The 15,987-nt window shown below is 45.7% G+C and overlaps 1 protein-coding gene across 2 annotated transcripts in view; it reads left to right on the forward strand.

The window, feature by feature from the left end:
- Positions 1-15,987, forward strand: part of snd1 (staphylococcal nuclease and tudor domain containing 1) — a 320,657-nt gene that overhangs the window by 258,725 nt on the left and 45,945 nt on the right. For both annotated transcript variants that reach the window (XM_031831421.1, XM_031831420.1), the window contains 2 exons: positions 3,313-3,439; positions 7,683-7,752. In XM_031831421.1, the coding sequence (XP_031687281.1) occupies positions 3,313-3,439; positions 7,683-7,752 (197 nt within the window). The remainder of the gene's footprint in view (positions 1-3,312; positions 3,440-7,682; positions 7,753-15,987) is intronic.

Genomic DNA, 15,987 nt, shown 5'->3' on the forward strand with positions numbered 1-15,987 from the left:
TGTTGATCTGAGCTGTCTGTCTGGGATAGATGGGAGGGTTGGGGGGGGGGGGGGTAGGGTTGTTGATCTGAGCTGTACCTCTGGGATAGATGGGAGGGTTGTTGATCTGAGCTGTACCTCTGGAATAGATGGGAGGGGTGGGGGGGGTTGTTGATCTGAGCTGTCCCTCTGGGATAGATGGGAGGGTTGGGGGGGTAGGGTTGTTGATCTGAGTTCTACCTCTGGGATAGATGGGAGGGTTGGGGGGGTAGGGTTGTTTATCTGATGTGTTTCCTTAAATCTGCTGCTCCTACAAAACACTGAGGATGCCTCTCTCAAGCGTGTGTTTGTGTGTGTGTGTGTGTGTCTGTGCGCTCCTCGCTCCCCTCAAACAGTAGTCATTAGCATCAGTGTGCCAGTGGATGGGCAGTGAGGAGTGTGAACGCCACGTTCCTCGCCCCAAACCCACAACAAACACACACCTCCTCTCACACACCCCCACTTCCTCTTCTTACCTTACCTCCCCTAACCCCCCCCCCCCCCCCCCCCCCCCCCTTGCAAGCCTCCTGTTTTCACTCTCCTGTTTAGCGTACATGACATCATGTAAAGGTAGCTGGCTAAGAGCTAGCTGGCTGCTCATTCTTTTTTGAACATTTAATATTCCCTCGTTTTTTAAACAAACGCTCTGATGCAGGCCGGAATAACATCACAATAACAGCTCTGATCTGTTGAGGAGGGAGGAAGGGATGTGGCTTGTTCGTTCGTTTAATGTGGCTTTGCCTTTGAGGTGTTTCTTTGATCACAATACACATTAAGCTGCCCCCCCCCCACACACACACACACACACACACCTCCCTCCAATACACACACACACCTCCCTCCAGTACACCACACACCTCCCTCCAATACACCACACACCTCCCTCCATTACACACACACACACCTCCCCTGTTCAGTAGTGTTGGTAATGCAGTGGAGGAGCCCATCCATGTCACATTTCCGTAACGCTTCAAGGTCATGGGCCACAGATTACACTGATTATATACAGATTACACTGATTATATACAGATTACACTGATTATATACAGATTACACTGATTATATACAGATTACACTGATTATATACAGATTACACTAAATACACTGATTATATACAGATTACACTAAATACACTGATTATATACAGATTACACTGATTATATACAGATTACACTGATTATATACAGATTACACTAAATACACTGATTATATACAGATTACACTGATTATATACTGATTACACTGATTATATACAGATTACACTAAATACACTGATTATATACAGATTACACTGATTATATACAGATTACACTGATTATATACAGATTACACTGATTATATACAGATTACACTGATTATATACAGATTACACTAAATACACTGATTATATACAGATTACACAGATTATATACTGATTACACTGATTATATACAGATTACACTAAATACACTGATTATATACAGATTACACTGATTATATACAGATTACACTGATTATATACAGATTACACTGATTATATACAGATTACACTAAATACACTGATTATATACAGATTACACTGATTATATACAGATTACACTGATTATATACAGATTACACTGATTATATACAGATTACACTAAATACACTGATTATATACAGATTACACTAAATACATTGATTATATACAGATTACACTGATTATATACAGATTGCACTGATTATATACAGATTACACTGATTATATACTGATTACACTGATTATATACTGATTACACTGATTATGTACAGATTACACTGAATACACTGATTATATACAGATTACACTGATTACACTGAATACACAGAGTACACTGATTATACACAGATTACACTGAATACACGGATTATATACAGATTACACTGAATAAACTGATTACACTGATTATATACAGATTACACTGAATACACTGATTATACACAGATTACAATGAATACACTGATGATATACAGATTACACTGATGATATACAGATTACACTGATTACACTGATTGGTGTGTGTTTGTCATGTATGCGGTGCCAGTGAGTGTGAACGTCTGCGTGTGGGAACGTCTGCGTGTGGGAACGTCCCTCCCCCCCGGGGCACATGCTAAAACATCACCTCTATCAACCTGGCTCACACCAAAGGGAAACGACCACAAGTCCTCTGTGTGTTATGGCTGGTGTAGCATGTTCATTACTAGCAGTTCTAGCATTGTCTGCTTGCTTTTAGTGCTGCTTTCTCTGCCATCTTCGAAATAATTACTTTTTTCATCAATCGTTGAGAATGTTTCCATGTCCAGCCTCCCCCCACATTCTTTTTTTATTGAGTCAGTGTATAGCCCTGGTTGTTACATTGCCCAAGGCCCAAGGGGAAATCAATGGGAATAGGTTGTCAACAAATCACCATGTAATTTCAACATCGGGCACTTTGCTAAACTAGCTGGAGTAAGCGATCTGCACTCTCTTCACACACTCTCTCTCACACACTTACGCACACACATCCCATACCTCTTCACACACACTCCGAGCCATCAGCCGTGACAGCTAGCCATTTGTTACTGCTGAGCGCAAATCACTTGGCTAGTGATTGCAGTCTGAATCCACACAGCCTGGCGCTCTTATCATCCTCCTCAAAACATGGATATTATCCACCGCCACATTGTCTGGCATCTCCACCTAATAGTTCTCCCATACAGGATAATGGGTTGGTGACTGGTAAACACGTCATAGAGCGCTGTCTTTTTACTCATGCTGTTTTGGTTATAACTGTCTCCGCTGATGGTAAGGCTAGTAGAAATAGGATTATTTAGTATTTGTGACATGGTGCTAATGCAGTGATAATTACTACAGGAAACGGAGATGACCAATTTCCCCATGGTGGTTACTGCGATCATGCGTCCATTTTGGGGCAGAGCGCTGTATGGCTCAACAGTGATACATTGGATATGAGCCAAATACTAACGCCGTTGGCATCTAGTCAACGGGCCTGTTTGTAGACGTTGAAAATGTCTCCCTGTCACCTATCGCTTGTCCTTGGACAAATCACTGATTTAATGTGACGTTATTGGTCAAAGCATTGTAGTGGAACCATCACTTTCACCTATCCAATCATGGTAGATCAGAGATTACTGCAAGGAAGAGATGCGTGTTCCAAGTACTTTACATTTACTGACAAAGTAATCCAACCAGGCTCTATGCTAACAGGAATGGACTCAATGTATTTAAACAGAGACCAAAAGTGAAGCATTCCATGCTCCTCCTCCTCCTCTTCCCTCTCTCTCCCCGCCCCTCAGGCACCCAGCTGGAGAACCTGATGGAGACCATGAGGGCAGAGATCGCCGCCCAGCCCCCAGTGGAGGGCTCGTACGCTGCCCGCCGAGGGGACTACTGCATCGCCAATTTCTCCGCCGACGGAGAGTGGTACGTGTTTTGTCTTTCTGTCACATGGTGCTGCAATGTCTCCATTTGAATGTGTAGTAAAATACCTGACCCTATGTTGAGGTCTTGGAACTCATCTTTCTGTTAAAGAGAGAGCTATTGGTCCTACAATCCATCCACTTTCCTTATGACTAGTGCCCAATCCATCCCCTTTCCTTATGACTAGTGCCCAATCCATCCCCTTTCCTTATGACTAGTGCCCAATCCATCCCCTTTCCTTATGACTAGTGCCCAATCAATCCCCTTTCCTTATGACTAGTGCCCAATCCATCCCCTTTCCTTATGACTAGTGCCCAATCAATCCCCTTTCCTTATGACTAGTGCCCAATCCGTCCCCTTTCCTTATGACTAGTGCCCAATCCATCCCCTTTCCTTATGACTAGTGCCCAATCCATCCCCTTTCCTTATGACTAGTGCCCAATCCATCCCCTTTCCTTATGACTAGTGCCCAATCAATCCCCTTTCCTTATGACTAGTGCCCAATCCATCCCCTCTCCTTATGACTAGTGCCCAAGTCGGGGCTAATAGTTGGCATTTGGGTTCAGCCAAAATGTACATTAGAGGATCGTATTAGAGCAACAGATAAGCTCCGCCCTTAACCTGGATGTGAGTAACCCACACCCTCTCTAATTGGCTTTTTGCCTGGATCTATTCTTATAGAGACCTTTGATGTTTGTAAAGGCCAGGTATCAACTTTCCAAAATACGAAGCGTCCTACCGATTTATCTACCCTTTTTTCATACTGTTTCTGGTTTTAAATATGCCCAGCCATAAAAGGGACATCACAAAGTCATGGCTCCTGAACGGCCCTGGTTTTTAAGAGGGCCCCTTTTAGAACAGAGCTTTGTAGAGGTGTTGAGCCCTCGTCAACCCAGCCGGTACACCGGATGTTGCTGGTGAAGTTTACAGATGGTGGCGGGGACAGATGGTAGTCGCGGAGGCGAAGTGCGTCGTGTGGGCGCCGCCACCGGGTGTCTGCTATGACTTTGGGCCCCATCAAGGAGGTGACCGAGAGAGAGAGAGACGGTGGGAAGGAGAGGGAGAGAAGGGAAATGCCAAACTGATATTAAAAATAGAGACTCACCCCTCCCTAACCAGGTGGACAGCTCATCATCTCCCTCCCCCTCTCCCCTCACTCAGCTTCTGGGAACAAAAACTTTTATGTTTTCGCATCCACCAGTCATAGTTGAGGAGAGCTTTCAAAAGAGCCATCTGTGAGATGCAGTGGCTGGGATTTTTACATTTTTTAAATCTTCTTGTTCACTCGTACTTCCTAATCTCCATTTGGCTGTTTTGTATGGAGAGCACCAGTCTATTGTTACTCCTGTTTTGCATGGAGAGCACCAGTCTATTGTTACTCCTGTTTTGTATGGAGAGCACCAGTCTGTTGTTACTCCTGTTTTGCATGGAGAGCACCAGTCTATTGTTACTCCTGTTTTGCATGGAGAGCACCAGTCTATTGTTACTCCTGTTTTGTATGGAGAGCACCAGTCTGTTGTTACTCCTGTTTTGCATGGAGAGCACCAGTCTGTTGTTACTCCTGTTGTGTATGGAGAGCACCAGTCTATTGTTACTCCTGTTTTGTATGGAGAGCACCAGTCTGTTGTTACTCCTGTTGTGTATGGAGAGTACCAGTCTATTGTTACTCCTGTTTTGTATGGAGAGCACCAGTCTGTTGTTACTCCTGTTTTGCATGGAGAGCACCAGTCTGTTGTTACTCCTGTTGTGTATGGAGAGTACCAGTCTCTTGTTACTCCTGTTTTGCATGGAGAGCACCAGCCTATTGTTACTCCTGTTTTGTGTGGAGAGCACCAGTCTTACTCCTGTTGTGCATGGAGAGCACCAGTCTATTGTTACTCATGTTGTACATGGAGAGCACCAGTCTATTGTTACTTCTGTTTTGCATGGAGAGCACCAGTCTATTGTTACTTCTGTTTTGCATGGAGAGCACCAGTCTATTGTTACTTCTGTTTTGCATGGAGAGCACCAGTCTATTGTTACTTCTGTTTTGTATGGAGAGCACCAGTCTATTGTTACTCCTGTTTTGTATTGAGAGCACCAGTCTGTTGTTACTCCTGTTTTGTATGGAGAGCACCAGTATGTTACTCCTGTTTTGTATGGAGAGCACCAGTCTATTGTTACTCCTGTTTTGTATGGAGAGCACCAGTCTATTGTTACTCATGTTGTGCATGGAGAGCACCAGTCTATTGTTACTCATGTTGTGCATGGAGAGCACCAGTCTATTGTTACTCATGTTGTGCATGGAGAGCACCAGTCTGTTGTTACTCGTGTTGTGCATGGAGAGCACCAGTCTATTGTTACTCATGTTGTGCATGGAGAGCACCAGTCTATTGTTACTCATGTTGTGCATGGAGAGCACCAGTCTATTGTTACTCATGTTGTGCATGGAGAGCACCAGTCTATTGTTACTCATGTTGTGCATGGAGAGCACCAGTCTATTGTTACTCATGTTGTGCATGGAGAGCACCAGTCTATTGTTACTCATGTTGTGCATGGAGAGCACCAGTCTATTGTTACTCATGTTGTGTATGGAGAGCACCAGTCTGTTACTCATGTTGTGCATGGAGAGCACCAGTCTGTTGTTACTCCTGTTGTGTATGGAGAGCACCAGTCTGTTAATCATGTTGTGCATGGAGAGCACCAGTCTATTGTTACTCATGTTGTGCATGGAGAGAACCAGTCTATTGATACTCATGTTGTGTATGGAGAGCACCAGTCTGTTACTCATGTTGTGCATGGAGAGCACCAGTCTGTTGTTACTCCTGTTGTGTATGGAGAGCACCAGTCTGTTAATCATGTTGTGCATGGAGAGCACCAGTCTGTTGTTAATCATGTTGTGCATGGAGAGCACCAGTCTGTTGTTAATCATGTTGTGCATGGAGAGCACCAGTCTGTTGTTAATCATGTTGTGCATGGAGAGCACCAGTCTGTTGTTAATCATGTTGTGCATGGAGAGCACCAGTCTGTTGTTACTCATGTTGTGCATGGAGAGCACCAGTCTGTTGTTAATCATGTTGTGCATGGAGAGCACCAGTCTGTTGTTAATCATGTTGTGCATGGAGAGCACCAGTCTGTTGTTACTCCTTTCCAGGAAAGGCAGCGGTTCTTCCTTTTTATGCTAAATACGTTTTTTGTTTTAGTGTTTCTTCCGGGACCTGTTATTCTGTTGTTCTGTTATTCATTGATGTAATTTCCAACCGTAGTGAGTGTTGTACATCTTTATTCTGAGAGGGAGGGAGGTTTACTGGTTTTATTAAATACTAATTAGGGTTGGGTTCCTTTCAAGGCCTGTTGAATGCTGCCACTGAGGAGTTCTGAATGAGTCTGTGTGTCTGTCATTCTCTCTCTTTCTCTTTCTCTCTCTCTCGTCACTTTCTCCCTGACTGTTTATTTTTCTCTCTCTTCTCTCATCATTCTCTCTGTCTTCTCTCTACATGTCTGTCTCTCTCTCTCCCCTGTTGTGTCCACTCCACCATTGCCTAATTGTTAGTAGCGTTTGTTTTCTCCTTCTGTCCATCCTGTCTCTCCTCGGGTTAATGCGGTGATGTGAGCCACACAGTGATTGACAGGCTCTTTGACTCGCCTCTCCCTCCCACTGAGCTATCCCACAATGCACTTCACCAATTGGCTTCAATACCTTTTATTTTTGATTATCTCTGTGCTTTTCTGGTACTATAGGCTTAGATTGTAGACGTAAGATTTCTCACACAACTCTTGAAATGTACAAGTCATACAGGCCAATATAATTCCCCTTGTTTCTATACAGTGGCCTGTCTGAAATGGAACATTTCAAATCCCATAGGATCTCTCTCCTCCAAGACCTTATCACTACAGACATATCCACCACCACACCAGCTCTCATCGGAAATAAGAACGGAATGATTTACTCATCTCCTTGTACCTCCCTCTCTCTCCTTTCTCTATCTCTCGTCTTCTCTCTCTCTCTCTCATATCTTCTCTCTCATCTCTCTCTCCCATTTCTTTCTCTCTCTCTCATCTTCTCTCTCCCCTTTCTTTCTCTCTCTCTCTCATCTTCTCTCTCCCCTTTCTTTCTCTCTCTCTCTCATCTTCTCTCTCCCCTTTCTCTCTCTCATCTTCTCTCTCCCCTTTCGCTCTCTCCTCTCTCTCATCTCTCTTCTTTCTGTCAATTCTCACCTTTCTCTCATCTTCCCCTCCATCTGTTCCTTCACTTACCTCTGTAAAGGTACAGAGCCCGGGTGGAGAAAGTTCAATCGCCAGCAAAGGTCCATGTGTTCTACATCGACTATGGCAACGTGAGTACCTTTATAGCTCTATCCCTCTCTACGTGAGTACCTTTATAGCTGTATCCCTCTCTACGTGAGTACCTTGATAGCTCTATCCCTCTCTACTTGAGTACCTTTATAGCTCTATCCCTCTCTACGTGAGTACCTTTATAGCTCTATCCCTCTCTATGTGAGTACCTTTATAGCTCTATCCCTCTCTACGTGAGTACCTTTATAGCTCTATCCCTCTCTACTATAGGTCGACCGATTAATTGGAATGGCCGATTAATTAGGGCCGATTTCAAGTTTTCATAACAATCAGAAATCTGTATTTTTGGCCGCTGATTTGCCGATTATGTCACGATTGTCGTATTGAGGAGACCAAAGCGCAGCGTGATGTGAATACATCCCTTCAATGATAGATGAAAACAAACACAAAGTACACTAAACAAACAAACAAAATATAAAACGAACGTGACCGCTATAAATACTGGGTGCAAACATGCAACATCACATAGACAATAACCCACGAACCCAAACTGGAAAATGGCAACCTAAATAGGATCCCCAATCAGAGACAACGACAAACACCTGCCACTGATTGAGAACCATATCAGGTCAAAACACATAGAAATAGTCAAACTAGACATACAACATAGAATGCCCACTCATATCACACCCTGACCAAACAAAACATAGATACAAACAAGGCAAATCATGGTCAGAGTGTGACAGATTTATTTGATTTTATTATTATTATTATATAGATTTTTTTTTTACACCTTTATTGAATCTTTATTTAACTTGGCAAGTCAGTTAAGAACACATTCTTATTTTCAATGACGGCCTAGAAACGGTGGGTTAACTGCCTTGTTCAGGGGCAGACCGACAGATTTTCACCTTGTCAGCTTGGGGAACCAATCTTGCAACCTTACAGTTAACTAGTCCAAAGAAATAACGACCTGCCTCTCTCTCGTTGCACTCCACAAGGAGACTGCCTGTTACCCAAATGCAGTAAGCCAAGGTAAGTTGCTAGCTAGCATTTTATTTTTTATTTTACCTTTATTTAACCAGGTAGGCAAGTTGAGAACAAGTTCTCATTTACAATTGCGACCTGGCCAAGATAAAGCAAAGCAGTTCGACAGATACAACGACACAGAGTTACACATGGAGTAAAACAAACATACAGTCAATAATACAGTATAAACAAGTCTATATACAATGTGAGCAAATGAGGTGAGAAGGGAGGTAAAGGCAAAAAAGGCCATGGTGGCAAAGTAAATACAATATAGCAAGTAAAACACTGGAATGGTAGTTTTGCAATGGAAGAATGTGAAAAGTAGAAATAAAAATAATGGGGTGCAAAGGAGCAAAATAAATACATTAAAATTAAATACAGTTGGGAAAGAGGTAGTTGTTTGGGCTAAATTATAGGTGGGCTATGTACAGGTGCAGTAATCTGTGAGCTGCTCTGACAGTTGGTGCTTAAAGCTAGTGAGGGAGATAAGTGTTTCCAGTTTCAGAGATTTTTGCAGTTCGTTCCAGTCATTGGCAGCAGAGAACTGGAAGGAGAGGCGGCCAAAGAAAGAATTGGTTTTGGGGGTGACTAGAGAGATATACCTGCTGGAGCGTGTGCTACAGGTGGGAGATGCTATGGTGACCAGCGAGCTGAGATAAGGGGGGACTTTACCTAGCAGGGTCTTGTAGATGACATGGAGCCAGTGGGTTTGGCGACGAGTATGAAGCGAGGGCCAGCCAACGAGAGCGTACAGGTCGCAATGGTGGGTAGTATATGGGGATTTGGTGATAAAGTGGATTGCACTGTGATAGACTGCATCCAATTTATTGAGAAGGGTATTGGAGGCTATTTTGTAAATGACATCGCCAAAGTCGAGGATTGGTAGGATGGTCAGTTTTACAAGGGTATGTTTGGCAGCATGAGTGAAGGATGCTTTGTTGCGAAATAGGAAGCCAATTCTAGATTTAACTTTGGATTGGAGATGTTTGATATGGGTCTGGAAGGAGAGTTTACAGTCTAACCAGACACCTAAGTATTTGTAGTTGTCCATGTATTCTAAGTCAGAGCCGTCCAGAGTAGTGATGTTGGACAGCCGGGTAGGTGCAGGTAGCGATCGGTTGAAGAGCATGCATTTAGTTTTACTTGTATTTAAGAGCAATTGGAGGCCACGGAAGGAGAGTTGTATGGCATTGAAGCTTGCCTGGAGGGTTGTTAACAGTGTCCAAAGAAGGGCCGGAAGTATACAGAATGGTGTCGTCTGCGTAGAGGTGGATCAGGGACTCACCAGCAGCAAGAGCGACCTCATTGATGTATACAGAGAAGAGAGTCGGTCCAAGAATTGAACCCTGTGGCACCCCCATAGAGACTGCCAGAGGTCCGGACAGCAGACCCTCCGATTTGACACACTGAACTCTATCAGAGAAGTAGTTGGTGAACAAGGCGAGGCAATCATTTGAGAAACCAAGGCTGTCGAGTCTGCCGATGAGGATGTGCTGATTGACAGAGTCGAAATGCCTTGGCCAGATCAATGAATACGGCTGCACAGTAATGTTTCTTATCGATGGCGGTTAAGATATCGTTTAGGACCTTGAGCGTGGCTGAGGTACACCCATGACCAGCTCTGAAACCAGATTCCATAGCAGAGAAGGTATGGTGAGATTCGAAATGGTCGGTAATCTGTTTGTTGACTTGGCTTTCGAAGACCTTAGAAAGGCACGGTAGGATAGATATAGGTCTGTAGCAGTTTGGGTCAAGAGTGTCCCCCCCTTTGAAGAGGGGGATGACCGCAGCTGCTTTCCAATCTTTGGGAATCTCAGACGACACGAAAGAGAGGTTGAACAGGCTAGTAATAGGGGTGGCAACAATTTCGGCAGATACATTTAGAAAGAAAGGGTCCAGATTGTCTAGCCCAGATGATTTGTAGGGGTCCAGATTTTGCAGCTCTTTCAGAACATCAGCTGAATGGATTTGGGAGAAGGAGAAATGGGGAAGGCTTGGGCGAGTTGCTGTTGGGGGTGCAGTGCTGTTGTCCGGGGTAGGAGTAGCCAGGTGGAAAGCATGGCCAGCCGTAGAAAAATGCTTATTGAAATTCTCAATTATGGTGGATTTATCAGTGGTGACAGTGTTTCCTATCTTCAGTGCAGTGGGCAGCTGGGAGGAGGTATTCTTATTCTCCATGGACTTTACAGTGTCCCAGAACTTTTTTGAGTTAGTGTTGCAGGAAGCAAATTTCTGCTTGAAAAAGCTAGCATTGGCTTTTCTAACTGCCTGTGTATAATGGTTTCTAGCTTCCCTGAACAGCTGCATTTCACGGGGGCTGTTCGATGCTAATGCAGAACGCCATAGGATGTTTTTGAGTTGGTTAAGGCCAGTCAGGTCTGGGGAGAACCAAGGGCTATATCTGTTCCTGGTTCTACATTTCTTGAATGGGGCATGTTTATTTAAGATGGTTAGGAAGGCATTTAAAAAATATCCAGGCATCCTCTACTGACGGGATGAGATCAATATCCTTCCAGGATACCCCGGCCAGGTCGATTAGAAAGGCCTGCTCGCAGAAGTGTTTCAGGGAGCGTTTTACAGTGATGAGTGGAGGTCGTTTGACCGCTGACCCATTACGGATGCAGGCAATGAGGCAGTGATCGCTGAGATCTTGGTTGAAGAGGGCAGAGGTGTATTTAGAGGGGAAGTTGGTTAGGATGATATCTATGAGGGTGGCCATGTTTAAGGCTTTGGGGAGGTACCTGGTAGGTTCATTGATAATTTGTGTGAGATTGAGGTCATCAAGTTTAGATTTTAGGATGGCTGGGGTGTTAAGCATGTTCCAGTTTAGGTCGCATTAAACTTATCTCATTAAAAACAATCAATCATAATCACTAGTTAACTACACATGGTTGATATTACTAGATATTATCTAGCGTGTCCTGCGTTGCATATAGTCTGACTGAGCATACACGTATCTAAGTATCTGACTGAGCGGTGGTAGGCAGAAGCAGGCGCGTAAACATGAATTCAAACAGCAGTCTTGTGCGTTTTGCCAGCAGCTCTTCGTTGTGCGTCAAGCATTGCGCTGTTTATGACTTCAAGCCTATCAACTCCCGAGATGAGGCTGGTGTAACCGAAGTGAAATGGCTGGCTGGTTAGCACACACTACTCGCTCTGAGCCTTGGGGTGGTTGTTTCCCTTGCTCTGCATGGGTAAAGCTGCTTCGATGTGGTGGCTGTTGTCGTTGTGTTCCTGGTTCGAGCCCAGGGAGGAGCGAGGAGAGGGACGGAAGCTATACTGTTACACTGGCAATACTAAAGTGACTATAAGAACATCCAATAGTCAAAAGGTATATGAAATACAAATGGTATAGAGGGAAATAGTCCTATAAATACTATATTAACTACAACCTAAAACTTCTTACCTGGGAATATTGAAGACTCATGTTAAAAGGAACCACCAGCTTTCATATGTTCTCATGTTCTGAGCAAGGAACTGAAATGTTAGCTTTTTTACATGGCACATATTGCACTTTTACTTTCTTCTCCAACACTTTGTTTTTGCATTATTTAAACCAAATTGAACATGTTTCATTATTTGCTTGAGGCTAAATAGATTTTATTGATGTATTATATTAAGTTATAATAAGTGTTCATTCAGTATTGTTGTAATTGTCATTATTACAAATACATTAAAACATTTTTTTTTAATGTTTGATTAATCGGCATCGGCTTTTTTGGTCTTCCAATAATCAGTACCGGTATCGGCGTTGAAAAATAATAATCGGTCGACCTCTACACTATACGTGTGTGCCTGCCTGTGTGTGTGTCCCTGTTCGTGTGTGTGTGTCCCTGTTCGTGTGTGTGTGTGTCCCTGTTCGTGTGTGTGTGTGTCCCTGTTCGTGTGTGTGTGTGTCCCTGTTCGTGTGTGTGTGGGTCCCTGTTCGTGTGTGTGTGGGTCCCTGTTCGTGTGTGTGTCCCTGTTCGTGTGTGTGTGTCCCTGTTCGTGTGTGTGTGTGTCCCTGTTCGTGTGTGTGTGTGTGTCCCTGTTCGTGTGTGTGTGTGTCCCTGTTCTTGTGTGTGTGTGTCCCTGTTCATGTGTGTGTGTGTCCCTCTTTGTGTGTGTGTGTGTCCCTCTTTGTGTGTGTGTGTCCCTGTTCTTCTGTGTGTTCGTTCGTGTGTGTCCGTTCGTGTGTGTGTCCGTTCGTGTGTGTGTCCGTTCGTGTGTGTGTCCGTTCGTGTGTGTGTCCGTTCGCGTGTTTGTCCGTTCGTGTGTTTGTCCGTTCGCGTGTGTCCGTTCGCGTGTGTGTGTCCGTTCGTGTGTGTCCGTTCGTGTGTGTGTCCGTTCGTGTGTGTCCGTTCGTGTGTGTCCGTTCGTGTGTGTGTGTGTGTCCGTTCGTGTGTGTGTGTCCGTTCGTGTGTGTGTGTCCGTACGTGTGTCCGTCCGTTCGTGTGTGTGTGTCCATCCGTTCGTGTGTGTGTGTGTGTGTCCCCGTTCGTGTGTGTGTGTGTCCGTTCGTGTGTGTGTGTGTCCGTTCGTGTGTGTGTCCGTTCGTGTGTGTGTGTGTGTCCGTTCGTGTGTGTCCGTTCGTGTGTGTGTGTCCGTTCGTGTGTGTGTGTTCGTGTGTGTGTGTGTGTTCGTGTGTGTGTTCGTGTCTGTTCGTGTGTGTGTCTGTTCGTGTGTGTGTCTGTTCGTGTGTGTGTGTGTGTCCGTTCGTGTGTGTGTGTGTGTGTCCGTTCGTGTGTGTGTGTGTGTGTGTCCGTTCGTGTGTGTGTGTGGCCGTTCGTGTGTGTGTGTGTCCGTTCGTGTGTGTGTGTGTGTCCGTTCGTGTGTGTGTGTGTGTCCGTTCGTGTGTGTGTGTGTCCGTTCGTGTGTGTGTGTCCGTTCATGTGTGTGTCTGTTCGTGTGTGTGTCTGTTCGTGTGTGTGTGTGTGTCTGTTCGTGTGTGTGTGTGTGTGTCTGTTCGTGTGTGTGTGTGTGTCCGTTCGTGTGTGTGTGTGTGTCCGTTCGTGTCTGTGTCCGTTCGTGTCTGTGTCCGTTCGTGTGTCTGTCTGTCCCTGTTCATGTGTGTGTCTGTTCATGTGTGTGTGTGTCCCTGTTCGTGTGTCCGTTTGTGTGTGTGTCCCTGTTCGTGTGTGTGTCCATGTTCGTGTGTGTGTCCCTGTTCGTGTGTGTTCGTGTGTGTGTGTGTGTTCGTGTGTGCGTGTGTGTCTGTTCGTGTGTGTGTCTGTTCGTGTGTGTGTCTGTTCGTGTGTGTGTCTGTTCGTGTGTGTGTGTGTGTGTCTGTTCGTGTGTGTGTGTCCGTTCGTGTGTGTCCGTTCGTGTGTGTGTCCGTTCGTGTGTGTGTGTGGCCGTTCGTGTGTGTGTGTCCGTTCGTGTGTGTGTGTCCGTTCGTGTGTGTGTGTCCGTTCGTGTGTGTGTGTGTGTGTCCGTTCGTGTGTGTGTGTGTGTGTGTCCGTCCGTGTGTGTGTGTGTGTCCGTTCGTGTGTGTGTGTGTGTCCGTTCGTGTGTGTGTGTGTGTCCGTTCGTGTGTGTGTCTGTTCGTGTGTGTGTCTGTTCGTGTGTGTGTCTGTTCGTGTGCGTGTGTGTGTCTGTTCGTGTGTGTGTGTGTGTGTCTGTTCGTGTGTGTGTGTGTGTGTCCGTTCGTGTGTGTGTGTGTGTCCGTTCGTGTGTGTGTCCATTCGTGTGTGTGTCCGTTCGTGTCTGTGTCCGTTCGTGTGTCTGTCTGTCCCTGTTCATGTGTGTGTCTGTTCATGTGTGTGTCTGTTCATGTGTGTGTCTGTTCATGTGTGTGTGTGTCCCTGTTCGTGTGTCCGTTTGTGTGTGTGTCCCTGTTCGTGTGTGTGTCCCTGTTCGTGTGTGTGTTCGTGTGTGTCCCTGTTCGTGTGTGTGTCCCTGTTCGTGTGTGTGTCCCTGTTCGTGTGTGTGTCCCTGTTCGTGTGTGTGTCCCTGTTCGTGTGTGTGTCCCTGTTCGTGTGTGTGTCCCTGTTCGTGTGTGTGTCCCTGTTCGTGTGTGTGTCCCTGTTCGTGTGTGTCCCTGTTCATGTGTGTGTGTCCCTGTTCATGTGTGGGTGTGTGTCCTTGTTCATGTGTGTGTGTGTGTCCCTGTTCATGTGTGTGTCCCTGTTCATGTGTGTGTGTGTGTCCCTGTTCATGTGTGTGTGTGTCCCTGTTCGTGTGTGTGTGTCCCTCTTCGTGTATGTGTGTGTGTCCCTGTTCATGTGTGTGTCCCTCTTTGTGTGTGTGTGTGTGTCCCTGTTCTTCTGTGTGTCCGTTCGTGTGTGTGTGTGTCCGTTCGTGTGTGTGTGTGTGTGTGTCCGTTCGTGTGTGTGTGTGTGTGTCCGTTCGTGTGTGTGTCCGTTCGTGTGGGTGTCCGTTCGTGTGTGTGTGTGTGTGTCCGTTCGTGTGTGTGTCCGTTCGTGTGTGTGTGTGTCCGTTCGTGTGTGTGTGTGTCCGTTCGTGTGTGTGTGTCCGTTCGTGTGTGTGTCCGTTTGTGTCCGTTCGTGTGTTTGTGTCCGTTCGTGTGTGTGTCCGTTCGTGTGTGTGTCCGTGTGTGTGTCCGTCCGTCCGTGTGTCCGTCCGTCCGTGTGTGTGTCCGTCCGTCCGTGTGTGTGTCCGTTCGTGTGTGTGTGTGTCCGTCCGTGTGTGTGTGTGTTCGTTCGTGTGTGTTCGTTCGTGTGTGTGTCCGTTCGTGTGTGTGTCTCTCTTCGTGTATGTGTGAGTCCCTGTTCATGTGTGTGTGTCCCTGTTCATGTGTGTGTGTGTGTGTGTGTCCCTCTTTGTGTGTGTGTGTGTCCCTGTTCTTCTGTGTGTGTGTGTGTGTCCCTCTTTGTGTGTGTGTGTGTCCCTGTTCTTCTGTGTGTGTGTGTGTGTGTCCGTTCGTGTGTGTGTCCGTTCGTGTGTGTGTGTGTGTGTCCGTTCGTGTGTGTGTCCGTTCGTGTGTGTGTGTGTCCGTGTGTGTGTCCGTTCGTGTGTGTGTCTGTGTCCGTTCGTTTGTGTGTCTGTGTCCGTTCGTGTGTGTGTCTGTGTCCGTTCGTGTGTGTGTCCGTTCGTGTGTGTGTCTGTGTCCGTTCGTGTGTGTGTCCGTTCGTGTGTGTGTCTGTGTCCGTTCGTGTGTGTGTGTGTCCGTTCGTGTGTGTGTGTCCGTTCGTGTGTGTGTGTCCGTTCATGTGGGTGGGTCCACATGCATTTGGAGCTGACTTCAGCTCGACAACGACAAGTGTAGTGGTAAGTAGCCATCATTAAAGAACTATCAATTGTCCTTT

The sequence above is a fragment of the Oncorhynchus kisutch genome, linkage group LG9 (assembly GCF_002021735.2).
Source record: "Oncorhynchus kisutch isolate 150728-3 linkage group LG9, Okis_V2, whole genome shotgun sequence".
Classification (NCBI taxonomy): Eukaryota; Metazoa; Chordata; class Actinopteri; order Salmoniformes; family Salmonidae; genus Oncorhynchus; species Oncorhynchus kisutch.